Source organism: Castor canadensis, chromosome 10, assembly GCF_047511655.1.
Source record: "Castor canadensis chromosome 10, mCasCan1.hap1v2, whole genome shotgun sequence".
In the NCBI taxonomy this organism is placed as follows: domain Eukaryota; kingdom Metazoa; phylum Chordata; class Mammalia; order Rodentia; family Castoridae; genus Castor; species Castor canadensis.
In genome coordinates this window covers 85,029,983-85,057,663 of record NC_133395.1, presented here as the reverse complement: position 1 = coordinate 85,057,663, position 27,681 = coordinate 85,029,983, and the positions used below count along the sequence as shown (strand labels likewise).

The 27,681-nt window shown below is 42.6% G+C and overlaps 1 protein-coding gene across 9 annotated transcripts in view; it reads right to left on the bottom strand.

The window, feature by feature from the left end:
- The window catches only part of LOC109685508 (phospholipid-transporting ATPase IB), a 583,492-nt gene that overhangs the window by 456,174 nt on the left and 99,637 nt on the right, over positions 1-27,681 (bottom strand). For 8 of the 9 annotated variants that reach the window (XR_012436298.1, XM_074043751.1, XM_074043752.1 and 5 more), the window contains 4 exons: positions 7,537-7,636; positions 6,990-7,088; positions 5,906-5,951; positions 5,262-5,302 (listed from right to left, as the gene is read on the bottom strand). Coding sequence is in view for 8 of the 9 variants with exons in the window: in XM_074043751.1 (XP_073899852.1) it covers positions 5,262-5,302; positions 5,906-5,951; positions 6,990-7,088; positions 7,537-7,636 (286 nt within the window). In the remaining variant the exon portion in view is untranslated. Of the gene's footprint in view, positions 1-5,261; positions 5,303-5,905; positions 5,952-6,989; positions 7,089-7,536; positions 7,637-27,681 lie in introns of those variants that run through there. The other variant, XM_074043755.1, reaches the window with a different exon arrangement.

Sequence of the window (27,681 nt, the reverse complement as noted above, 5' to 3'; positions counted from 1 at the left end):
TGACCTTGCAAGCTGCTTTCCCTCCCAGTGCTCTGAGGCCCTCGCTTCCAAAACAGGAAACAATGGAGGCTTATGAAAGCAGTGATGAGGAAGTACAGACAGCCCTGGCAGGGAACGGGTGTGTGAGCATCATCTCTCTCAGCATGAGTGACCGAAGGGACACTGTAGAATTCTCTGACACAGGAAGAGCATTCCTACTGCAGTAATAATTGCCAAATGCTAAATAGGCACTTAGGTCTTCCGGTTCCTGTTCTAACCATATTACCATCCTCTAAGAAACCCAGAACTTCAAATTATAAGACACTTGTGAAAAAGTACTGGATCATATAAGCCAGCAGGTGCCCGGTTTAATTTTGTGTTGGGGGCTGGTGTTGTGAACCAGTGCTGGAGAATTGCCCAGGATGTGCAAGGCCTGGGTTCCATCCCCAGCATCACCACCACCACAACAGACAAACAAAAACACTAATTTTCTGTTGGAGAAGGGAGGGCTTTCAAAAGCTGTCATGTTCGTGCTGGCTCAACACTGAAGAATGGCAGAAGTTAAATTCCAGAACCACAGTGCATTTGAAGTTAGTACCCAAATCAAAGGCACAAGTTAGTAACCAATTTAAAGGCACATAATCAAAGCATGTGCGATAATAAAGAAAAGATAAATAAATGCTGCAGGACTATTTTAACAAACATCAGTACAAAAACAAGAGATACTTATGCAAGTCAAAAATGTTTTTTAAGCCAGTGCACAGGCCTATAATCCCAGCTACTCAGGAGGTAGAAATCCAAAAGTTAGCAAGACTTCATCTCAACAAATAAGCTGGGCGTGGTGGTTCATGCCTGTGATCCAAGCTAGGTGGAGACATAGACAGCAGGATTGCAGTCTAATGCCGGCCCTGGACAAAATCGCAAGACCATAGCTGAAAAATAAAGCAAAAAAGCACTGGGAGCATGGTTCAAGTGGTAGTGCACTTGCCTAGCAAGAGTGAGGCCCTGAGCTCAAACCCCAGAACCACAAAAAGAAAAGTATTTTTTTAAAAAGCAAAAATATTTTATATGAATAGTTTGTATAGAAAAAAATCAGTATTAGTTCCTCTGGAGTGGGGACATCAAACGCTTTCATGTTTTGGGTTTTCTACCTATTCCTGTATCTTCCATATGTGCTCTCCCCTTGTCATGTGATCCAAGTCCAACCACATTGCTGCTTTTGTCCTAGATCTAAAGTCTGCATATGAGGGAGAACATATGATTTTTGGTCTTCTGAGCCTGGCTGACCTCACTCAGGATGATGTTCTCCAGTTCCATCCATTTACCTGAAAATGATAAGATTTCATTCTTCTTCATGGCTGAGTAAAATTCCATTGTGTACAAGTACACATTTTCTTGATCCATTTGTCAGTAGTGGGACATCTTGGCTGTTTCCATAACTTGGCTGTTGTGAATAGTGCTACAATAAACATGGGTGTGCAGGTGCCTCTGGAGTAACCTGTGTCTCATTCCTTTGGGTATATCCCTAGGAGTGGGATTGCTGGATCATATGGTAGATCTATGTTTAGATTTTTGAGAAGTCTCCAATTTTTTTTCCAGAGTGGTTGCACTAGCTTGCATTCCCACCAGCAGTGTATGAGGGTTCCTTTTTCTCCATATCCTCACCAAAACCTGTTGTTGGTGGTGTTTTTGATGATGGCTATTCTAACAGGGATGAGGTGGAATCTTAGTGTGGTTTTGATTTGCATTTCCTTTATGGCCACAGATGGTGAGGATTTTTTCATGTGTTTTTTGGCCATTTGAATTTCTTCTTTTGAAAAAGTTCTATTTAGTTCAGTTGCCCATTTCTTAATTGGTTCATTGATTTTAGGAGAGTTTAGTTTCTTAACTTGCCTGTATATTCTGGTTATCAGTCCCTTGTCTGATGTATAGCTGGCAAATATTTTCTCCCAATCTGTGGGTGGTCTTTTCAGTTTAGAGACCATTTCTTTTGTTGTGCAGAAGCTTTTTAATTTTATGAAGTCCCATTTATTCATCCTTTCTCTTAGTTGCTGGGCTGCTGCGGTTCTATTGAGGAAGTCTTTGCCTATACCTATTTGTTCCAGAGTGTTTCCTGCTCCTTCCTGTACTAACTTCAGAGTTTCAGGTCTGATATTTAGGTCCTTGATCCATTTTGAGTTGATACTAGTACAGGGTGATAGACATGGATCTAGTTTCAGTTTCTTGCAGACGGGTAACCACTTTCCCAACAACATTTGTTGAAGAGGCTGTCTTTTCTCCATCATATATTTTTGGCACCTTTGTCAAAAATGAGGTGGGACAGTTGTGTGGATTCATATCTGTGTCCTCTATTCTATTCCACTGGTCTTCATGTCTGTTTTTGTGCCAGTACTGGTCTTCATGTCTGTTTTTGTGCCAGTACCATGTTGTTTTTATTGCTACTGCTTTGTAATATAGTTTGAAGAAGATCAGTTAAAGTTGAATCAACATGGGTGGTAACACATGGGTACATGAAAGCAATAGTAGGAGTCTCTCCATAGCTATCCTTAACTCAACTAGCAAAAATGCTTTGTCTTCCTTATTATGCTTATGTTATTTCTTCAACAAAATTAGTGATAAGAGCAGAATAGGACCTGCCTGGATCTGAGGGCAGGAGGGGGGGAAGGGGAAGGGAGGGGAGAAAGGGTGGGGAAGGGGGGCAGGGTGGAGAAATGACTCAAACAATGTATGCACATGTGAATAAATGAAAAAAAATAGTACCTTTAAAAGAATAAAGTAAAAAAAAAAAAGAAAAAAATCAGAAGAAGCAATTATTTAAAAGAACTAGAAAGAAGAGTAATCCTTTTAAACAAAAAAGTGCATTTTTCCCTGATTCAAAGTAAAAGACAAAGAAATTAAGGCTTTCTTTCACCTTTACTTTCTAAATAAAGAAACACTATTTTTTTTTTTTTGTGGTACTGGGGATTGAAATAAAGAAACATTTGTATCTCAGGAGCCAGGTACCAAGTGTTTTCATGTGCATTAGAAACTGCTTACATGGCTTTTGCTGAAAGATGGTTTTCTACCTGATATTCCTACACATGACTATCCCTTGTGTATGTGGTGCTATCTGAAAAATCTTACCACCATGGGAAAGAAACCCTTCCAGGTCCCTGAATTCACTCTAGCCTCAGAGGAAGCTACTACTTGAGTCTCTAACTGTGAAGCAGCTGAAGGGCCCTCCAAAATCCATCCAGCCATAGAGACACCCCACCCTCCGTTGCTGACATATTATCTTCCACCCCAGGAGGCACTGCTCATAGTTACTCAGCTGAGTGTGCCTTGCCCCAGCACCTCGTGGTTTCACACCCTCTGTTTTGAACAACATCTGCTCAGAAAGCCTGATCCAGTGACTCTGGATCCAGTATCCCTCCCAGATGTCCCCAGGCACTTGCAGCACACCCTTGCAGAGCTCAGCAGGTGCACTGCATTACAGTGAGCTGCCCATCTCCTCCACCACAGCAGTTTTTTGTTTCTTTGGGTGGTTATTAGGTTGAGTGCGTGTGTGCATGTGTGCGTGTGTATTACTGTGGTTTGAACTCAGGGCCTTGTGCCTGCTAGGCAGGTGCACCACCACTGGAGTCATACTCCCAACCTCTTATACTTTAGGGTCTCCTGTTTTTGCCTGGGGCTGGGATCAGAAAGCAGTCCTACTACCTATGCCTCCTAGTAGCTAGGATTGTAGACACCACAATGCCCTGACTATTCATTGAGATGGGGGTCTCACTAACTTTTGTGGGGGGTTTTGCTTGTTTGTTTTTGATCTGGACTGATAGCATACCACAATCTCTACCTCCCAAGTAGGTAGGATTACAGGTGTGACCCACCACACTGGTTCTTGAACATGCTCCTCACATCACTAAGCAGCAGGCTCTCTTGCACACTTGTTAAACATGCAAGTTCTATTGCCTACCCCAAACCCACTAAATCAGAAATTCTGAGAGTGGGGCCCATTAGTGTTTGATCAGTTCCCCAGGTGAGTGGAACGCCTGCTCAGGTGTAAGGACTGCTACATGACAAGTCTGGGTAAGGGCAGGGGCCTGCTTTATTTTGAATCCAATGTAAGGCACAGTCTCTGGTACATGCTCAGGGCCCACTTATATAAGCACACTAAATGCATTTTAGGTTTAAATAAAAGTGTACTTGGCAAGGTATGTAACAGGTCTGCTGGTGTTCTCCCAAGTATGGGTGGGAAACAGTAATGGGTCTGAGGAGGCTTTAAGGCCATCAATCCTGGACCAAGAAATCAGTGATCATATCTCACTGCCACTGTTTGAAGCTGTGACTGCAAGTATAGGACTTCCCACTGGCTACAGGGTAAAAGGGGGGGGAGTGACTTCCTTAACCAGCTAATGGTTCTCCTAAAACCCAAAGTGAATGCTGCAGTTTCCACTGTATCAGAGGGATTGTTTCAGACATAAAAGGCCATGTTAAAACAAAGACAATGTTAAAAATTGTCTGCTAAATGTCAAAGCAAGAAAATGTATTTTAAGTTACCCTACTGAAAGGTTGATTTTGTTTTTTAATCATGAGCTCTGAATGCTGATCTAATGAGAAGTATCCCTAAAACATATCTTGGGTACATTAAGCAGGCTCAGCTAAAACAGTCTAACATAAAAAGATAGTTTTATCAGATAGAAAGTACCGAGATGGCACAGCAGGTTTCTTTTAAATTTCCCATTTACCAGTACAAACAAGCAAACACCACAATTCATTCTGACCCCCAGACCTCACGCTTCTCAACATGGAGGAAAAGCCTTTCTTGCTACCTCTGCAATGAGCACCACTATTCCTCATGCTAACCCCTCCCCACCCCCACAGAGAGGCGGGCTTCCCTACTGGACCCTACATGCAGTGCTAATCTTGCCACCAAAAAGACCACAAGTGAGAAGGTCAAAGGTTAAAAACAACAAGAACAACATTAAACACCTGAACTGAGTTTAAGAGAAAACAGAAGACCGGGTAAAATGTTTCCCACGTTGGGTTTAGAAAGTTGAAAAGGCTTTGAGATTTTAAACTCCATTAGGAGCAATGAAGTCCACAGCTTGAACCACCACGCTGGGTGCATTCTAGAAGAGGCCACAGTGAAGAAACCTACATTAATGCTGAGTAGATCCCATGGGAAACTTACATAAATGGACATGAGCTAGGGCTTAGCACAAACTTTATACTGTCATCAACACAGCAATTCATTGCAATCCTCCAAACCAATTCTCTGATATTATGTTCAAATTAGTTCTTACCTCTTTCCACACAATGGTGTGCCACATACCATTCCTTAACACTGTAAAAAGAAAAGAAATGAACTAATTAATACTGGTGATAATCAAAAAACAGCCAGTTTCCTAAAAATGCAAAGGCTCCTCTACAACTTGCATTTCTTATCGCTACCAAAACTTATATAATAACAACACTCCCAAAATGGAGCCTCAATCTCTACACCTCTGTAAGTCAATGTCTGAGTATGCATGTAAATAAAACCATTCATAACCATTTTAGAAGCAGCAAAAAACCTGATGTCAGACTACTGCAACAACAGAGCTAATATAAAACCCAAAACAATAAAAAAGAAAATTGGAAAAAAAGAAGTAAGGAGGGACTATGAACCAAAGATATGAATGCTCGGAATATTTACAGACTTTACAGCTGTCTAGTAGCTCCTGAAATTCACAACGTCCTACAATTCTAAAAGTACACAAACCCTGTTCAGATCTGTTCAGATCCTGTTCAAGTTATCAAGACTAACATTTTGTTTATTATTTTACTGTTCTTCAAAGTCTTTTGTAGGTTATTTTCCAACTTATCTCAATACCATTAACTACTTATTTAGAATTCCTTGAAGGCAGGACTTACTCTTCAGTTTGTAATGGAAAATGTAGTTTCTTACCGATTGTTTTCTTTTTGTTAACTGCATTATCTGCCTTATGTCGTTTCTGTTTCAGAAAGAAAACAAAGGTTCTTACATTCAAAAGATCCAAATGAATAATTGAAATGGCAAACAATAGATATGTTAAGACGAGAGATTGGACTGTAGTGTAGCTGGCCCCTAGACTAGTGATGGTACTTCTTTTGGGGATGGGCATTCAGACTTGTCTCGAACATCTATACAGAGGCTCTGAAGCAGTTCTAACTTTGTTGGATTGTTTGGTTTTTGACTTAGAGTTTTATCTTTGTTGTTTCTTATATCCTACTTTAGGCTTGCTAATTTGGGTAGTAAATGAAGTGTTACAGTGTGGCAGCATAGATTGGGAGGCCAAGAAACTACAGTACTATAAAATTCAGCTTCACGGTCTTGGGATGCACTATTGTTGAGTAAATTCAAGCGTAGGATCCTCAGGCTTGACTAATTATGATTTAGTCAATGATTAGTTCTAATCACCAACAAGCACTTAAAGTATGAACTGCTCACTTCTCATTTATTTGTGAGCAGACTATGATAAAACCCAGCAACAAACTGATTTCATTTTCAATTGACATTAATTTACTTACCTATCCCAAAAAGGTGTATATGTGTGTAAGAGAGCAAGTGTGTATATGTGCGTGAGGGAAAGGAGAGCAAGAGACAGACTAGGAACACAGTTGCAACCAATGAACCTGGAGATGCCCCAGGGTAAGTGTGAAGAGGAAAATTCTTGTAAAATTACTTCATGCATAGCAAGGTCAATGCTGCCACACTGTAACACTTCATTTACTACCCAAATTAGCAAGCCTAAAGTAGGATATAAGAAACAACAAAGATAAAACTCTAAGTCAAAAACCAAACAATCCAACAAAGTTAGAACTGCTTCAGAGCCTCTGTATAGATGTTCGAGACAAGTCTGAATGCCCATCCCCAAAAGAAGTACCATCACTAGTCTAGGGGCCAGCTACACTACAGTCCAATCTCTCATCTTAACATATCATCCAAGGTAAGATATACACTACAGATTATAGACCAGACAATGTTTTTAGTATCCAAAGCAAAAACTTACAAAATCTTCTACAATCTCTTTGATGCCTGCGATTGTTAAAATAATGATCAATGGCACCAGGGTGGTGTATCTTCCTGTTGGAGACACATCTGGAATTTGCTGTAAAAGACAAGAAGATGGAAGATGGCACATGAAAATGCTCTCCATGGAAAAGAAAACACAGCATTCAATGCTCATTCTCTCTCAGTTCTGTTCCATTTCTGTTGCACAAAAAATGATTGCCATATTTTTAAAGCTAGCTATTTTACATTTTTAAATTTTTTTATCCAACATTGGCCAGAATTTAGAAAAAGGGTTTCAAGTTTGACTCCCTTAGAACCATTTTTCTATACCACTTTTAGTAACTGCAATTTTCCCTAAGGCAATATCAAAAATAAGTCTTTTTATACAAGGAGCATGTTTGTTCACATTAGCAATGATTTAAATGAGGGAAAAATATAAGCGAATATTTTAACACTTATCCAGTTAAGGAACCTGTCAAGCAAAATCTCATTTTGCATGTCATTGAGGCTGCAAATTTTAAATGACTTTTTAAAAAAGACTTTACCTGTAATAAGGCAATGAAGAGGAAGAAGGCATTTGCAGCTCTTCGAATCTGCTCGTATAAGAATCGAGGTAGAAATGTCAACACGCTATACTTGGCTGTACTGTAAGTGCAAAGAAAATACTACTATCAGTTATAGTAGCAAAAACAGTAACAAAACAAAAAGCTTCAAATCGCAGGACAAGAAAACTGCTGTATGGCCTTCTCCTCCAGAGCTGTATTTTGTAGATGGGCACACCTGGTCAGAGGCGCTCCCAGAGAGACCTCTGTATACAGACTGTGATGTGCGTGCACTCACCCTTCCTCCCATGGAGGAGCCAAGTGCACGCTGCGAACAATACACCTGTGCACAACAATGCAACATGTCCCTCGTGACTGTACCCGATGCTTCATGTTCCACCACATCCAGATACATCCCAGTCCTTCTGTGCACTCTAAAGTTGGCCACCTTGCCTCAGACCCTTATTTCCCCTCACCCTCCTCTCCCTTCTGCCCTGCAGGTTTTTCTTTCTCATCTGCTCCCATTGAGTTTGGTCAAATTCATAATGACCCCCTCTTCCTTCCAGCCCATGGCACAGTCTCCATACCTACACCGTACTGCCTCTGCTTTGATTCACATTATACAGTTGGCCTCCATAGCTGCAGGATTGAATCTGCATCCACAGAGTCAAGTATTTGGAAGAAAAGAAAACTGAACCTGTACTAAACATATGCAGACTTTCTCTGGTCATTATTCCCCAAATAATCAGCAGAACAACTACTTCCATAGTATTTTCATTGCACTGTACATTGTAAGTCATCTAGAGATGATTCAAAGTATACAAGATGTGCACAGGTTATATGCAAACAAGACAGCATGTTATACAAGGGACTTGAGTGTCCACGAATCTTGATATCCGAGAGGGTCCTGGAACAAATCCTCCATGGGAATGGAGGGATGACTGTTTATCTCTCTATATCCACATCAGATTAAGAGAACATCCAGAATGTTCACTTCAACAGCATATGATCCTAGCCTACAGCACACAGCAGTCAATGAACAACAAAATAAACCAAAGACACAAACTGAGCCTATGGGGTAAAATAAATCATATGACCCTACACCACTTACAGTTTTAGCCAAGTACCTATATGACTCCTGGCCTTCTCTCTGAAGGCATGACTTCAGAAGGCCTATTGTTTTCTTTTTAATTATTTTTTTAGCGGACCTGATGTTTGAACTCAGAGTTTCTTACTTGCAAAGCAGGTGCTCTACCCCCTGAGCTACACCTCCAGTTCTTCCTGCTCTGATTTCGGAAATGGGGTCTCACCAGTCAGGTTACCTGATCTCAGTTGGCCAAGTAGCTAGGATTACAGGCATGAGCCACTCACATCCAACTGAACCTATTCTTAATTGAAACATTTTCTAGCAAGATTATTAGCAGGTCCAAATGCACCACGAATTGGAAGCATTAAAACAGAGAGCTAAGGGCTTAGCAGACAGTATATGGCAGGGGCATGTGCTGTAAGAACAGACAGCAATCAATCCCAGAAAAACAAAATAAAGCTGACAGCTCAAAAATACAGCAGCCTGGGGTGACTTTGATACCGGATCACTGATCCTGAGTTCAGGTCTGGACAAAGTTGATGATTGAAGATGCCTAAGCAGGACTTAAAGAGTAAAGCAAGCTCAAGGTTTACTGAAAGGATAGCAAAGCTCCCTACACAGGCGGGGCTTAGTGAAAAAGGCTAAGGTGTAGTGTAGCTGAACTCTAGGAGTGATATAGGGCTCTGCCTGGCTTAGATCCAACTCTTCTATCTTGAAACTACATTTGTGTACTAGTCAACTTCACACCAAACCCAGCCACCTGCCCATCCCTATCCTGATCAAACACAGTATTCCAAGAAGGTCAGGTCAGTTCAACCTGGCCTTGGGGGCCACCACCCACATCCTGCAGCTGCCTTCTGTTATCTTGGTAAGGGGTTTGTTACTTCTCTGAGAAGCCTGTTGTTTCTCATGCTCCTTCAGATGTCTGCTTCTAAAATGCCCCTCTCATCCAAAATGGAGTCCCCAATGTCATTCATTCCCCTCTCAATTTGATGGAGCAAGAAATAGCCCCATGCACTGCTGCCTTGAGAAAATCATCCCCACATACAGCAGGCCAATATTCCAGAATATCCAGTGGTCAGTGGTCATTAAAGACAAAATCATTGTTAGCCCTCTTCTGCTGAGGTGCTGAAAACGTTTAATAAATTATATGAAACCCACTTTCAAAATTCAAACTTTAAAACCTGATGAATGAAAGGATTCCCACTGACCGAACTAGAGAACTTGCTTACATGAGTCCCCTTTATGTATGTCACCTGATGATGGTACACTAGGACACCACTGTACATTCTGCCAGACAGAATAAATTAGCTGATAATAAGCTCATTAAAGAATAGGAAAATACAGCCAATTTATGTGCCCAACAGCTTATGACATGCAATGTTTTCTTAACCACAGCTTAGAGGACAAAATCAAACAGAATATCATGCATCCCTTCACGGCAGTGTTGACTGTGAAACAGAGCAGCTATCAGAGTAAAGGACACATAGAGGTTCGCACGCCAGAAGACTGAAAGTACCTCACAAGGGACTGACTGCAACATGTGAACAAAGAGCCCACCTGTGTAGCACACACTCTCACAGAGAATGTGACAGTAAGCCCAAGTGGACATGTAGGGACACCTAGATACAACCGCCTACTCTCCCTATAAACCCTTTCCTCTATCTGCCCAACAAAAGGGGATATTCAGTATTTACTGAAAGAGGGGGGCCCTTGTGCCCCCCTCCACACGATGCTGACTGGGTGGGCTAGGCCCACAGTCTGACCTGCTCTGCAAACTCCACCTTCTACCAGCTCCCTGTAAGACACCATCTGCTCTCCCTACCACACTCACTCTGCAAGGAGCTCCAGATTAGTGGAATTTCAGGAAAAGATGCTAATACTCAATGTCTTCAGAACGTTGTTGACAGGTAAATTCATGTATTTTATTAAATGTATTTACTGACTTATTCCGCAGTGCTCGAGGTGGAACTCTGGGCTCCCCACATTCTAGACAAGCTGACACTGAGCCCCACCCCAGCCCTAAACAGTTCAGTTCACTGATCCCTTCAGAATGCCTTACCCCAACTCCTGGGGAAGAGCAAGAGCAGGACCCTAAATGCAAAGGCTATGTGGGTGACCCCTGCCACACGTATTGATGAGAGACGTCATCTGCACACCCAAGAGCCACCCGAGATGACATTTCACTGGACAGCAAGACCCATGGCCACCCCATCAGGCACTAACGTCTAGATTAATATTCTGGGAATCTCCCTGAATACGTGAATTTGTACTGATGAATGGGGCTCATCAGTGTTAAGATATTATCTCCTTACCAGAAATTTTCACTTGATTTTACCCATGCTACTGAAGTCTCACTGATTATAAATAAAAGGTCAATAAGTTCTATTTTCCTATTTCTTAATCCACAGAGGGGAAGAATTGCCAGCTACTACCTTATCTCCTAGCATGTCCCCGAAAGGCAGTAATTGAGCAGGGCCAGCGCTACTGGTGCTGTTAAGTCTTTATAGTCCTGGATTCTAGCTCACATATGCTTTTTAACCTACTCATTATAAAACACATTCAGTGAGAAAAATGGGATAGACTGCTAATCAATCAACTTTGTAACACACCTTGAATGTTAAGTTGGTGACACAGAAATTATACCTACAATTCCTGCTACTTAGTGAGTGCTCTATTCTTACTGGGTTTCCAAATTTGCTCTATTACTCAATGCATTTATTCAATAAGTGACTCTGGATCTGAAGCACTTTACCTCAACATTTCCATGGCAACATGGACTAAGAAGCAGATAATACTGTGACCACTGAGCATGCTGCCAGCTCATCTCTAGAGCCAACAAGTGGATAGCCAATGACAGTGCAAGGCATCAGATATTTAAATGTGACATCAGTAAAAAATGGTAGGGGGGTTGTTTGCTTGCTTGTTTTGCAGTTGGTGCTGGAGCTTGAACTCAGGACCTTACACCTGCTAGGCAGGCACTCTACCACTTGAGCCACTCCACCAGACTTTTTGAGTTGGTTATTTTTGAGATAGAGTCTCACTTTATGCCCGGGCTGCCTGAACTGTGATTTTCCTATTTGTGTTTCCCAGCATATCTGGGATGACAGGTACGCACCACTGCAACCAGCCACTGATTAAAATGGGGGTTTACAAACTTTTTGCCCATGATCCTCCCTATCTCTGCCTCCCACAGAGCCAGGATTACAGGCTTGAGCTACTGCACCCAACTGAAAAGTAGGTTTTATTCAAATGTTTCAAAGAAAAATGAGAACTTTATGATATAAAATCAAACAAAAATGAATAATGAGATTTACTTAATTTTGCACTGCTGGGCTCAAAGATCACTTCAAATGAGGATCCTTTTCACTAAGGAATCTTTTTCCAATAAAAACAAACAACATGTATTTGTTGTGACAATATCTGGCCTAATGGCCAACAAGGACAGTATCATCACAATTCAGGCCCCATTCACCACTGCTTTAAAAGAAAAGCAAGCACAACATGCCAAGGTATGGAATCCTAATACAAGTATAGTATCCCTAATATGAAAACCCCTAAATCAGAAATGCTACAACATCCAAGGTTTTGGCGGGGGGGTGGCTTTGAGCAATGCCATGATAATTATTGGATTTTGGAGAGTTTTGGATTTTGGATTTTTAGATTAAGGATGCTGAGCTGGTAACATCAATGCAAATATTCCAAAATCCAAAACCTCTGAACTAGGAAACACTTCTGGTCCCAAGCATTTGAAACAAGGGACACTCAACCTGTACTACGATACACTGCATTTAATTCCCTCTCCTTTGGCCCATCACTCTGAATTTAATATATTTTTTTCAAGCAGAGAGAAATAGACCTTAACAAAAGGAAAAGTTTAAGGTTGTCCTAGAGTTCACATGCTACAAATCAGGTGAGCTAGTGCAGAACTTGGAAATAAGTTATTCCAGCTACAATGCTGGCCCCTCCTACACACACGCTGCCCACCTCAGCTGAGGGTCTAGCCGGGCACAGAACTGCTGTTATAAGGGGAGGCCCCAGTGACTCAGATGGACACTTCTCAAGCACACAGGGCTCAGGAGATGCAGCACAGAGCCAGATCTGGGTGAAAGCAAGACTGGAGCACACCAGACAGGAGAGGAGCAGTGGGAGGTGACAACACAGTCCAGTAGGGCAAGCTGCAAAGGAAGACCTGTAAACCCTTTGTGCCGAAAAAGTACGATGACCTCATAAAGATGGCAAGCTATGCTGTTGACTTTTCTGAACTCCCAGAATAACTGCCAAGCTTTACTGACACACTTACTTGGCTCTAATTGGAATCCTGTCATGCACATCTAGGAATGGAGGAAAATACAAAGGATGCAGCCTAAACTCCCATGACATTTCTCATTAAAGTTAACACAGCAACATGAGGAAAACAGGCCTTTCCATGTGGATCACAGCAGGAAGGAGCTCTACCTGCCTTCAGACACACAATTGCAACATGGACACCCACTGTCCACCCAATAGAAAGGAGGCCAAAACACACAGCCAGGCTTTTTAAAAACTGGAGATGGGATTGTCAATAGAACAGTTTTTTATTTTTAAAATAGATTCTTTTCTACTTAAAAAAAAATGTTGAGCGTACCTCCAAGATAGCTCTGAGCACACACTGCAGCCCCAGAGTGGCCGCAGCCTGCCACCACCCACTGACCTTCCCAGCTCCCCTTCAGAAGATGCAGAGAAAGCAACTCAGGTTCAACAAGAGCACTGCTGCACTAGGTCAGAACTATCCAGAGAAAAAGACCCAACAGGACAAATCTGTGCATAACAGATAGATCTATAAAGATGTGTGTGTAGATACCTATGTATTTGTACATGTGTATACACTTATATATAAGGATGATTTATGATCACGAGTTGGCTCACACAATGGTGGGATCTGAGAAGTCCCAAGATCTGCAGAATGAATTGAAGAGCTAGAGACCCTGGAGAGATGATGGTATAGCTCAAATTCAAAGCCCAGCAGGCTCAAAACTCAGGAAGAACCAATGCTTAAGTTCAATCCAAAGGCAGGAAAAAAATAAAACAATGCTCCAGTTTGAAGGCTGTCAGGAGAAAGAACCCTTCCTCACACAGGGAAAAATCAGCCCTCTTTGTCCTATTCAGACCTTGGGTGGGGCAATTTACTTTGGCCTGTTTACTCTGCTTGTTAATCAAGCTGACATTTTCTCCCTTTTTGTCTACATGCTGAAGAGTCCAAGGTTAACTCTCTTTACTTTTCAATTAAACCAGGCTGGCTTCTACCCTTTATCTCCCTCTGATCACCAGAGAAGTAAACCTGTCAGTCAGGAGACGAGGCACTAGAGCACCTGGAAAACCAAGGCCAGCACCTATTCTGAGACATGCATTTCATCATGTACTCAAGCTGAGCCCTTGAACTCCCCTTCTTAGAAGTGGGACGACAAAGCTTTGAGAGGTTAACTCCTTGAATTTGTAACCCCCTCGTGTGTTGTTTGAAAGATAATTTTAAATTCTAAATAAAAATAAGTAGCATCATCACTGTGCGGGAGCAGCAGTTCTACCTGGTTTTAGGAATGCATGCAGAAGGCGCCGAATTCCCTAGAAGACGCAAGCAGACCGTTCCTCTCCACCTTCCCTGACGTGACCCCACCCCGCCCGCTGCGGCCAGGGGCAGCAGAGCCCGGATCGGATCGGATCAGATCAGAACGGATCGGACCCGAGTCTGCTCTGCCCCAAGGGTGCAGAAGCCCGGCGAGCACGCGGGACACGAACCCCGACGCCTCTGCGATGGGCAGGGGACACCGAGCGCTGTCCTCCTCCCCTGCTTGGTGCCCTTCCGACCTCCGCCAATCCCCAGAACATTTTTCTTTTCATTAAACCACATCCTTCTCTTCTGAGCCAACAGCCCAAAGGGTCATCTCTAGCAAACTCTTCCTTGTTCATGTCTACACAAAGTTCATCGTGTGTAATCCATCCATTTCAGCACCGTGCGCGTGTGATACAGACAGCCACCAAGTCAGTCTGTGAACGAGAGTACTGCTCTGATAGGTCAGCTCTCAGTGCGGGCCTTGCAGACCCGCAGCACCGCGCCCTCTGCTGGCCCGCCGCCAGAGAGCGCTTTCTGCCAGGAAAACTCAGCGAGAGGACTTCGCAATGATGTAAGAGAGCCCCGCGAGAAGGGCTGGGTGCTCCAGGAAGTATTTCAGTGCCACTGGGTACTTGATTCTCTTCAATGTCCACTCATGGCCATTTCATTTGAAAACATAAGGTCGACAGATCACTCCTGAGAAATTCTAAGATGGCTTTCCATCCTCTTATTTAATTTACTGTCTACTGATATACCCAGAGTTGCATTCAGATTTTGTGGGTCCTGGATGTGATTATATATAATTCACATAAAATGTGAATTCAATCTTGCTTTAAGAAAAATACAAAATTAGAAAAACAAAAGTGGACACGAAAGTGAATGTTTATTTGGAATGAAAAAAAATCACAACATAATATAAATTTATGAAAGCTGAAAAATACTATATTGCAACACCTTAGAAAATAGTATTTTACTAGTTACCCTAACATTGTTCCCCCACATTTTAAATTTTATTTGCTTAGGTTGCTTCTTACATGATAATTTGTTAATAATTTTATAGAAAGAAATGGGAAAAATTCATTTTTTCCACTAGCTATGGTTGATCAATTATTTTTCATTGAGCTTTTGATAAAATTTCCTTGAGCTCCACAATTTGTCAATAGAAATAGCATGTCAATTTTTAAGACCACTGTCAAATTCAGAGTAATTTCTATCAAATTCCTTTGTAAATAATGTTTAAATTCTGGAAAGTTTTCCTGCAGGTGAACTTCTGGCCCATACATCTCAGCACCATTTCTCTAAGATGAGTAACACACTTGGTGTATAAGATGCCTCCCTGATACTGTAATATTTCCAGCAGTACTACACCTTCACATCACAACTGTGGGTGAGGGGTAGGCAGGAGGGGTGTTTCTGCTACTTCTGTGCAGGAACAAAGATGCACCTATTCACAAAAGTAAGTGCACATCACATAAACATATACCTAAACTCAAATTAAGAATTATTTCCAACTCAACTTTCCCCTACTCATATCCCCAAAATATACCACTCCAAACCCCCTAGTAAGACCAGAGAGGAGATAGAGGGGAAGTTGGGCAAAAAGAGACAGCTTTCTTACCCCATAAAGGCTCTAATCTAGTAAGGTGTACCAAAATAATTGGGCATTGCTGTGGTTTGAATGTGACCCCCTTCCCCCCTAACGCCAAAGTATGTATGTTGGAAACTTAATTCCCACAGCAATTGTGTTGAAATGAGGGACCATTAGAGGTGATTAGGGATGGCATCAGTGGGTCTGTCTGAGGGAACTACAAGGAGGTGGGAAAGGGTAAGAGAATGTGAAAAACATCATGAAAACTATTGAAACATTCCATCTGTATATGCAGACAATATACTGCCATGCACTGCAATGATAGGGGCAGGGTGACAGGGAAAGAGCAAGCAATGAGGGGGTTATCCGATTAAAACATCATATAGACGTGTCTGAAATGTCAAAGTGAAACTCCCAAACAATCAATATACACTTTTTTAAAATGAAGGACAGGAAGGTGAAACAGGTCTTTTCCAGAGGTGGCTATCAATGAGGGGAGGGCATGAGGAGAGGGTAAAGGAGGGTGAGTGTGGTGGCTGTATTTTGTGTTCACGTATGAACACAGAACAAGGAAATCTGTAGAAATAGTTCTAAGAAGGGGGGAAGAGGGGGAGAGAGGATGGAGGGGGTGAATCTAATTAAGATATATTGTAAACACATATGTAAATATCACAATGTATCTCTCCTGTACAACTATTATATGTTAATAAAAAAGACAAAGACAAAAAGGTTGGTCACTGGATCATGAAAATCCCACCCTCATGAATGGACTGATGATGTCACAGTGGAAGGGAGTTCTTTATAAAAGAGTGAGTTCAGCCCCTGCCTCTCCTCTCCCAAGCAAGGCCTTCTGCCATCTTCTAACACAGCAAGAAGGTCATCACAGATATAGCCCCTTGATCTTGGACTTCTCAGTCTTAATAACCACAAGCAAATAAACTTCTATTCATTATGAATTACCCAGTCTGTGGTATTTTGTTATAGCTGCACAATTAGACAAGGACAGTCATGTAAACATACTGCAGCATCCCTCCCAGGGCCATAGAATGGCAGATCCTCTGAATCTTAAGCTCTGTTAGCTTCTATGGATACAAGCATAATCTAATACAAAACACAGTGATCTTCATGTGGCTATTTCAGTAACCACCTACACACCCTCCTGAATTTATGCAGCCTTACATAGACTTGCATACGTACTCATACGCAATCAGAGTGTTGACAGTACTCCGTAAGCGTGGGACAATGTGCCATCTTCTCAATGGCAATACTATGAAAACCTTGCAACTCAATGGTATAGTTCTAATTCATTCCTTTTAATGGCTCCATAATATTCTATAATTTATTCAGCCATGCTCCAATCCTGAGCACTTACTTTGTTTTCACACCACAGTAAATATCCATGTCCATATGTCCATGAATACTAGTGAGCTTAATCCTAGGAGACAGATTATCTAAAGTGGATTAATGATCCACTTCATTCATATTTTCCTAAGTTTGTACCTAATGTCTTTTTTCTGTTCCAAAAAGGATCATAAATTTCTAATTTCAGTAGTCAGTAGATAACTTTCCAAATGGATTTTTAAACTTCACATTTCTACACAAGAGAACCTCAATTGCTCTTTTATTCATTTCTCTCGCACTGCTAGGGATCCACAGAAGGCCAGAGCCTGAGAGGCAAATGTTCCACCCCTGAGCTACCCACCCCCCCGGCCCTAGCAATGAGTGGGAGCATCTTTATACCCACATCCCTACGAGCAACGGGTGTTACTGGTCTTTTTAGTGCTTAGTCTCCAGTCAACTGATGTGTCTTTCTTGACTTCTAACAGAGTTAGACATAGTTCCATACACATGGGGTGCACAGCACTGCTCCAATATCATGTCCTCAGCACTCTGCCTGTTTTCCGATTGGTTTGGGAGGTGTTTGGGTTTTGGTTTTGGTCATTTCAGTGTTCATTAGTAAGAATTCTTGTCTATTAACTCTATTTTGCATTAAGGACTTTTTTGGACCATTTATTAGCATACTGAGTAAAAAAGGTATTTTACATGCAGAGGTACTAGACAATGTAAGCGTTCCAAAAAATGTATAGCAACTTGTTTAACATTAAGAAGCTCTTTTCTATCCTTCAGTTATATATGTAATCTTCCAAATTCTCTTTTCAGATATTTTTATATATCTTTAATGTCTGCAATCAGAATTTATTTTCACATATGATAAAGAATAGAGTCCAGTTTTATCATCATCCTGAAAAATAAATATATTATTTAATAAATGGTACCACCACAATTACCCATTCCAAATAACTAAGCTTTCACTTTTTAATATACTGGCATGCGTTTTAGTTCCATGGATACCTCTGTCAATTTATAGTAGCTTCACATATGTTCTGACTCTTAGTAAGATAAAAGTTCCCACTATATTAATCTTTTCCAAAATTTTCTCATAGATACATATATATACATGTATATATATATACATTTCTCAAATATACTAAGTTGATTATTATAAGCTTTATATAAACATATATACATCTTAGTCCAAGTTCTTAATGGAAAACCAAGCCCACAAACAAAAATGAGTGCTAAAGAAGAAATTAGTTCCTAAACATGAAATGTTATTTTGAATTTGCATGTGATCACTGGATGAAATAATTGAGAGAAAGTGGCTCCATCCCTCAGAAGATTTTCTTAAAGTCTTTATGCTAAAGTATAAGTTCTCAGATGAAGAACTGGGTTCTAGAACTATTTTAGCAACATACACCTGCAATTTCTTCTAGAAGTTTCTGCATTATGATTAATGATTCTAATTACTACTAATCCTTTGAAAAACAATATATTTTAGAGAAAAAAATGGCAATGTGGTGATAATTAAAACAACAAGTCATCGGGGACTGGGGTGTAGCTCGGTGGTAGAGCATTGCCTAGCCTGCTCCAGGCCTGGGGTTTAAGGGACCACTCAATAAAAGAAAAAAAAGTCTTTAGTCCAAGACCAACCTAGTATTTTGGTCAATTTCTCAGTATTCTAGATTTTTCAATAAAATGTAAACAGTATGCCATAAATAAGAAAATGTTTGCTTATTGAAGGGCTATAACAATAACTACTACAAATAAATATTTGAAAGACAACTCAAGATATTAGGCAAAGACACAGACACTTTGGTTAAAGAAAAAGAGTTCTCAGTCAGAAATTGAACTCTCTTCCTGCGACAGAAACTCAGCTGAACTCCCCTAACTCTCAGAGCTTATCTTCTCAGAACTCCAGAGGCAGGCAATCCAGTGCTGGCATGGCAGCCACCAACACCCATGTCCTCGGCACCTTCCCTCTACTCTGCTAGCCTTATGTCATTGTACAAAAATGGCTGTTCCTCCTTCAGATTAATGACTGTGTTCTACATGGGGGAAAGGAAAGCAGAAGACTCCACACTCTATCCAGGAAGGGCAGCCCCCAGCTACTTTTGGCTCCCATGTCATGGACACACTGTGCCTCGTGGCCATGTTTACTTTTGAGTTTTCCAAACTTGACACACCAAGAGCACAACTGGCAGGCAGTGTCCATCTTAAGGCCTTTTTATGAGACAAGGAATGTTCAACATATGGCCTCTTGGCTTTATACGTGGGAGACAAGTGGCTGGTGTCTGTCCTCAGCCCATCCCCTAAGGAAGTCAAGGTGGAATGAGACTCCAAGTTGAACTGAGACTGCTCTGTGTATTGCACAGATTAGGAAGAGCAAAACAGAAGTATCAATGGTTTGTGTTTAGGGCAAATCACATGTCCACCATAGTACCCATACATTCAATGACCTAAAATGAGATAAAAACAATTACATCTGTCAGGTCTTCTCAAATGAGCCTCACTGGACTAGAAAATCACCAATGTTCAGCAGTAAGCAGAAACAGCTTTGGATATCATTCCTTATTAGCTAGGATACATACAAAATTAGCGTGTCAACAAAGCTAAAAGTAATTGTCCTCTATACTAAGCAGCAATCAAACACTTATTAGATCTAGTTTCCAGAGAATGAAAAGCTGGTTTCTGATCCCAGCCCTGCTTGTTGGAGCCACTTGACTTTCCTATGCCCATTTCTATACCCACAAGCACAGCCCACTTTTTCCTTTCTATAGTGCAGGTGTTGTGAGGTTATAGCTAATACGTCATTCTAGGCAAGAAAGACTGATGGTACAGAAGAATTTAAAAGAAGACAAGAAGATATCTGATAATGATAATATTTTAATAACACTATTGGATATTACATAATATACGTCACACACAATAATACTAATATTAAGACATATAGAACCAGCCTCAAGGAAGCCAGCTGGCAACAACCCTGGAAGGGCAATAAAACGCAGGTGGCTCACTGGCCTAAGGAGCTGTCTATGATCAGGAAAGCAAAGGTCAGAGATCAAGTATCTCTATGTCAGATATACTGGAAACAACAACAACAAAAAAGCAAAGAGTTGAGAATTTAATAAAATGTTCAGGCATTTATATCAGGTTGTGTTTTAAGAAGACCGTGAAGCTAAGGCAAAATTATATATATGAAGGTGTCTTTAACATGTATAACAAATTTTACAAACACAAAATGGTTTTACTATTCAGACTTTATAATTCATTCCAGACACAAATAATAATGAAAACCAAGGTATATAATGGTTATGTAAATAAAAATAAATCAAGGAGGTATATGTAGTTTTGAGAAAAGAAACTGGAAGAAAGAGAAAAAGGCATATGTTATGAGTCAGGGAGAGAAAGAGAAGGAGAAGGATGGAGGAGGGAGGGAGGGAAGGAGAGAGGGGTAGAGAGAGATTAACGTATTTCTAATGATGAGAAAATAGTATTTATCACCCCTCCCACACACAAAAGAAATCCTGGATATCAAACCTAATAACATTTTTATCAGCTGTAAACTGAGACCAGGGGCCTAGGCAGAGGATTTCAGACTCTTGCAATTCAATCACTCTAAAACCAAGACACACAGCAGAGGCAGAGGATTTCAGATTCTTGCAATTCAATCACTGTAAAACCAAGACACACACTATTCTTGGTGAAGTAACTGCCCTCAGGGTATTGCCCTACAGAAGACAAAGAGGGATCACAGCAGTAATTTCCTCAGTGAAACTAAACATAACTGCCAATCCTCATTAACAGTGAAATTCTGAGAATACCGACAAAAGTCAGAAGTTTCCAATGGCCTCAAGCCTGCTGACCCCAGCAAGGAATTGAAAAGAAATGCGAACCATGGTTGAGTTCATGGGATGCAGGCCCTAACAAGAACCACAGATTGGCATGTGTGAACTTTCCCACCACTATACATCACTCAGATTGAGTGTCATACATTTTAAAAAGAAAAAGAAATGAGTTCTGAAAAGTAATGCCCTGTAACTACAACTTCAAAAAACATGGAATAGCTGTTCAGATATTTTTTTTTAAGTAGGGTATGCTTCATTTCTATCCTTTATACCAGCTAACAGATAATTCTACCAATATAATATCTAATCTTCGTATCTCTTTTATACACAATAACCCAATGGGGGCAGGGTGTGTGTGTGTGTGTGTAGTAGATAGAAGTAGAGATACAAAAATCACCAATGAACAACCTTTCCTTGAAAAGAGGTAAAAGTGTTGCGGGAAGTTGCTAGCTGAGATACAGGACATTGAGGCAGTTTAGCAGGAAGCAACGTTTATTGTGCCAGCACAAGCTCAGCAGACTTGTGTCCAAAGGCTAAGCTCCGAGAACAAAGGGGTCTCACTGATAAAGAAACTCAGGGGAAAGATCTGAAGGTGTGCTCCCTCCCCTGGCCGGCCAGGTTTCACAGATGTGCTAGTGTGGTATGCTGAAACCTTGTGCTAGTGTGGTAAGTTGTAACCTTGCACTAGTACGATATGTTGTAACCTCCTAGTGAGAGACTAAATGCCATGTTTGCTTTTGTTCTTCCTGCTTGCTTGCTTCTGCATTCTGAGGCATAAGAACCCCCACAGCCCTGAGCTGCGGGGCCAGTGCCATTTGGAGAGATCCAGGTGCAGGCCTGCTAGCGTAATAAATCTTCCTTTCCTCCATCCACCTGGGTTTGAGTCTTGTTCTCACTGGTCCATCATTCTTCCCACAACATTTTGAAGGCCTCAGAGAGATCAGACCTCCGAGCCCCATTGGGAAATGGGTCCCCACTCCCGGGCTCTACAGCCTGCAGCAGGTCCCTGGAACTGGGAAGTTTGCACACCCGATGTGATTCCGGGGTCTCCTTCCAGACTGAAGGAGGCTGGGGAGCTGCAGACCGGGCCCTCGGACTGGTGGAGTGAAACAGAGACCTATACCAGACGTCTGGACCACGTAGGAAGCCCCAGGGTAGTCAGTGTAAGGAGCCAGCGTGGACTGATCCTCCGCAGGAGGCTGGCTGAATCCTGAAGATTATCCAGGGTCCTCTGTGACTGATGTGATTCCAGTCAACTGGGATTAGAGCAGGCCAGGATTTTAGGGGAAAATAAATAGAAACTGATTGTTTTAAACTCTGAGTGAATGGTGTGTGAGTGAGAGGCTTGACTCGCCTGCATTTCAAGCTCGAATTTGTGGCTCCATGACAGGGCACCTCTAAGGTCCCCTAAAGGCTACAGAGTCCCAAGTGGGCTCGATCTGTGATTTCATGGTGATTGGCATACGGTCTATGGTGGGATCAGACTAGCATCTGATCATAAGTCACCCTGACAGGCTGAACCTGCTACAGCCAAGCCACACCTGACCCCATTGCCTGGGGTTGTGACCAGATGATCACCTGTGTGGCCTCTCACTGAGAGGCACCCCCTTCCCTTTGTCTGTCCTGTGTCACTGATAATCACCAGGCACATATAAAATGGGGTCTTCTGAGTCAAAGTGTCCAATGAAGCTCCAGACCATGCTTGCTAAGTTTAGGGAAGGCTTCTCGGGTGATTATGGAGTCCGGATGAAGTAGGTAAAGCTCCAAACATTTTGTGAACATGAATGCCCCACCTTCAATGCAGGATAGCCCACAGAGGGCACACTGGACCTGGCCACTATCGCCCATGTAAGGGACATAATTGTCCGGGATCCGGGTCATCCTGACCAGTTCCCCTACATAGACATATGACAGACATTGACAGCTCATCCTCGTTGGCTTAAAAAAATGCTTTAAAGGCAGTTACAAGATTCTGATGGCAAGGGCTAAAATACTGAGACTCTTAAAAAAAGAAAACGCTCCTCCCGGGTGCTCCAGATGCTCCTCAGCACAGAGAAATGGAGACGAGTTGCCCAAGCAGCCCTACATTGGTTTGAGGCTCATGCCCCACCCAGTGGGACAAATGATGTATAAGCCTATGCTCAGACGGTTATTCCAGAAGCTAAATCTGCATGGGACCCAAATAAAACAGAAAGCCAAGACAACTTACATAGCTATAAAGAGACTCTGATGACAGGTCTAAGAAAAAGGAAAAAAGATCATAAATACAAACAAAGTCAGAGAGATCTTACAAAAGTCTGATGAGGGCCCAGCACAGTTCTATGAGACACTATGTGAAGCACACAGTCTATATTCTCCCTTTAATCCTGAGGCTCCTGAAAAATCAGCAAATGATCAATGTCGCCTTTATGGGGGAAGCCCAAAGGGACATTAAAAAGTTACAAAAATTAAAAGGCTTTACAGACATAAATGTATCATAGCTTCTGGAAATGGCAACCAACGTGTTTGTTAACAGAGACCAGGAAGCTCAAAAGGAGACAAAACAAAAGATACAAAAATAGATCTCCTGGCAACAACATTAAATGAGTAGGGAGGGCACAAGTCCAGTCAGGACAGAAGCCAAAAAAAGTGACAAAGCGGGGGGCCCATAAAAAAATGAAAAAAATGAAAAAAAAACTCCCCACAAGTACTGCCCAAGGGATCAGAACCTCTAAAAATAAATCAATGCGCCTTCTGTTGCCAAGAGGGACACTGAAAAAACGAGTGCCCACAGCTCCAGGCCAGACGCAAAATGACAAAAGAAAGTGAGGACTTTATGGGGCTCACAAGCCTTGAGCAAGCCCAGGATCAGGGCCAACTGGGCTCTTTCCTCCTTGGCCCCCAGGAGCCCATGGTTCACATGGTACTAACCACTGCACGATCACGTGCAGTACTAACCACTGCACGATCACGGCGAGCTACCGGGACCGTGAGCCCATGGTTCAAATGTCAGTAGGGGGCCAACCTGTAGATTTCATGATGGACACTGATACTGAACATTCCATGGTGACCCAAAGGGTGGCACCAACTTAAGAAAAATAGTGGATCCAAGCCCACCACTCTTTTCTCTGAGAGGACATCTCATGACTCTAAGTTTCCCTATATACCAGAATGTCCAGTGGTACTGATGAGCCGAGACCTGCTAAGCAAGTTGCGGGCCCAGATCAGTTTTCAGGAGGATGAACAAACAACTTTCAACTCAGGGCCCCCTAGGGTCCTAGCCCTCGTAACCCCACTCCCTGCAAAAAAAAAGAGAGATCACATTCAGTAGAGACTGCCTTAAAGGGGCCAGAGGTGCCTTTAATGTTCCAGGAGTGTGGGCTAAAGACAGTCTTCTGGGGCTGGCCATCAATACTCCCCTAGTGGTAATAGAGATAAAGCCAGGAGTCACTCCAATAAGAATGAGACAATACCCAATCCTGATGAGGGCACAGAAAGGGATATCTCATCACCTCCAGAGACTTTAAACTATGGAATCCTGAGACCTTGTCAATCTGCCTGGAACACTCCCTTGCTGCCTGTCCAGAAGCCGGGCACCAATGATTACCGCCCAGTGCAGGATCTCCAGGCAGATAATCAAGCAGCAGTGACTCTGCACTTGGTAGTTCCTAACCCATATACCTTGCTGGGCCTGATACCAGCAGAGACAATCTGCATCTTGTGCTTAGACTCAAAAGATGCATTCTTCTGCATCCAGTTGGCACCTGTGAGCCAACCCATCTTTGCTTTCCAATGGGAGGACCCCCAGTCAGGGGAACAACAACGGTTAACCTGGACCCATCTCCACAGGGTTTCAAGAACTCCCCAGCCACCTTTGGAACTGCTCTGGCATCAGATTTACGAACATACCCAGCAGAGGAAGCTGGCTGCACACCTTACAATATGTGGACGACCTCCTCCTTACAGCAGCTAACCACCAAGACTGTCTTAAAGGGACAGAGTTCCTACTCCATCTCTTATGGGAAGCTGGATACAAGCTGTTTCAAAAGAAGGCCCAGATCTGTCAAGACCAAGTCAAATATTTGGGGTTTCACATCTCCCAAGGCCAGCAGAATCTAGGCACAGAAAGAAAACAAGCTGTTTGTTCAATCCCGACTCCAACTTCAGGAAGACAAATCCCTGAGTTCTTGGGAGTGGCTGGGTTCTGCCAAATTTGGAAACCTAATTTCTCATTGCTAACAAAGCCTTTATATAAAGGCTTTTATATAAAAAGGTGCAAAAGGGAGCCCTCATCTGGAAATCTGAACAGCAACAGGCTTTTTGTGCCATCAAGGAGGCATTAGTCAGTGCCCCTGCTCTGGGACTCCCAGATGTGAGAAAGCCTTTCTTCCTCTAAGTGCATGAGAAAAGTGGCATGGAAATTGGGAGTCCTGACCCAATTCCTAGGCTCATGACATCGGCCAGTGGCTTATCTCTCTAAACAGTTGGATTCAGTGGCAAAGGGGTGGCCTCCCTGCTTGCGAGCCCTCTCAGCCACAGCCTTCCTGGTATCAGAGGGAGAAAAGTTAACACTGAAAAGGGAAATAACTGTTAGGGTTCCACATTCTGTAGTGACTCTAATAGAATACAAGAGATAGTATTGGCTGACAAATGCCAGGATGGTCAGGCACAAGAGTGTGCTCTGTGAAAATCCACAGGTGAAGTTAGAAGTTGTCTAGCTCCCGTCAGCTTCGGGGCCTCCAGACCATGACTGTGTTGAGGTGATTAATGAGGTCTTCTCAAGCTGCCCTGATCTCGGTAACCAGGCACCTCACCAGCTTAGCCAGCAATATTTGTAAGCAATGTGAAACATGTGCCAAAAATAACCCCAAGCAGGGGCCTCTCCCTAAACCGGAGTCCAACATGTGGGTAGTTCCCCTTTTAAAGACTTGGAAGTAGACTTCACTAAGCTGCCCTGAACCAGAGGCTACAAATATCTTCTGGTGATTGTGTGCACATTCTCTGGGTGGGTAAAGGCTTTCCCCACCCAAACAGAAAAAGCCCAACAAGTGGTCCGTGCTTTACTAAAGGAAATAAGTCCCAGGTATGGAATCCCCATCTCCATTGGGTCAGACAATGGACCAGCTTTTGTGGCAGCAGTTGTTAAACACCTGGCAAAGGGACTGAAAATAACCTGGAACCTTCACACAGCATACCAGCCTCAGAGTTCAGGCAAAATTTAAAAAGTAAATCAAACACTAAAAACTCAGATGAGTAAACTCTATCAGGAAACACACCTGACATGGGAACAGGTCTCACCATTGGTCTTACTTAGGGTCAGGTGTAGTTCCACCAAACAGACTGGGTTCTCGCCCTATGAGATTCTCTACGGAAGCCCACCCCCACTAATAAAGGACATTAAGGGAGATCTAAAAGAGACAAAAAAAAATCTAAGTTTACTCTAACAGATGCGTGGTTTGGGAGAAGTGCTCAGTGACCTACACCACCATGTTCGAGAAAGACTCCCTATTAGCTTAACCACTGATGTACATTCCTTTAAGCCAGGTGACCAAGTTTAAATAAGAGTAAAATCTTCAGCCTCTCCAGCCTCTGTGGAGAGGGCCCTATTCGGCGATCCTAACCACCCTCACAGCAATCAAGGTAGCAGAGATCACCCCGTGGATCCACCACACCCGAATGAAGAAGGCAACTCCTGAGTGGAAGAGTCAACTGGATTCCAGCAGCCACTCAAACTGACCCTGAGGAGGGGCCCTTCAGCCTTGCCCTAGTCACACACCAGAAGCTGACTAGTCTACGCACAGCTGAAGCTTGAGGAGTCAACTGGATAGACAGTTAAATGACTGTTGTTTCTCATTGGTAATGTTCTGTGGTAATGTTTGAGTTCTGCCATCCCTTGCCTATCTCTCTTTTGGTATCATAACCTTCTTTTGGTCAGTAACAATAACAGTAACTGCCCCAGCAGGACAGAGCCTAAATCAAGAGGTACTTTCTGACAATCTTTCTCTCCTACTAACAAGATGTGGTATTGTTTTTGATTGTTTCTACCCTGGGTTCCCTTTTCAAATGGTAATGCCTCATGCTAACTTTCCAAAGTAACCTGGGTGATATTTGCCAGAAGAGGAGAGAAAACTCCTCCACTCCCCAGAGGAGATTCTAGATGAAGTCTTTTACAGGATGGAAGAGCTGGGCCCCATGGGTAGCCCCCCTGGCAGGCCCACTTACTGTGCTCCTTATGCTATTACTCTTAGGGCCTTGTGTGATAAACCTCCTCACCAAGGTCATCACCGTTAGTTTGCAATTAGTGAGGCAATATCAAAGACTGCCCCCCAGATGACTCCCCCGAAATGGTCATAAGAGATTATGAAGAGTAAGAGGAGGGAATGATAAAGAAACCCAGGGAAAGATCTGAAGGCATGCTCCCTCCCCCGGCCGGCCCGGTTTCACAGATGTGCTAGTGTGGTATGCTGAAACCTTGTGCTAGTGTGGTAAGTTGTAACCTTGCGCTAGTACAATATGTTGTAACCTCATAGCAAGAGGCTAACTGCCATGTTTGCTTTTGTTCTTCCTGCTTGCTTGCTTCTACATTCTGAGGCATAAGAACCCCCACAGCCTTGAGCTGCGGGGCCAGTGCCATTTTGGAGAGATCCAGGTGCTGGCCTGATAGTGTAATAAATCTTCCTTTCCTCCATCCACCTGGGTTTGAGTCTTGTTCTTGCTG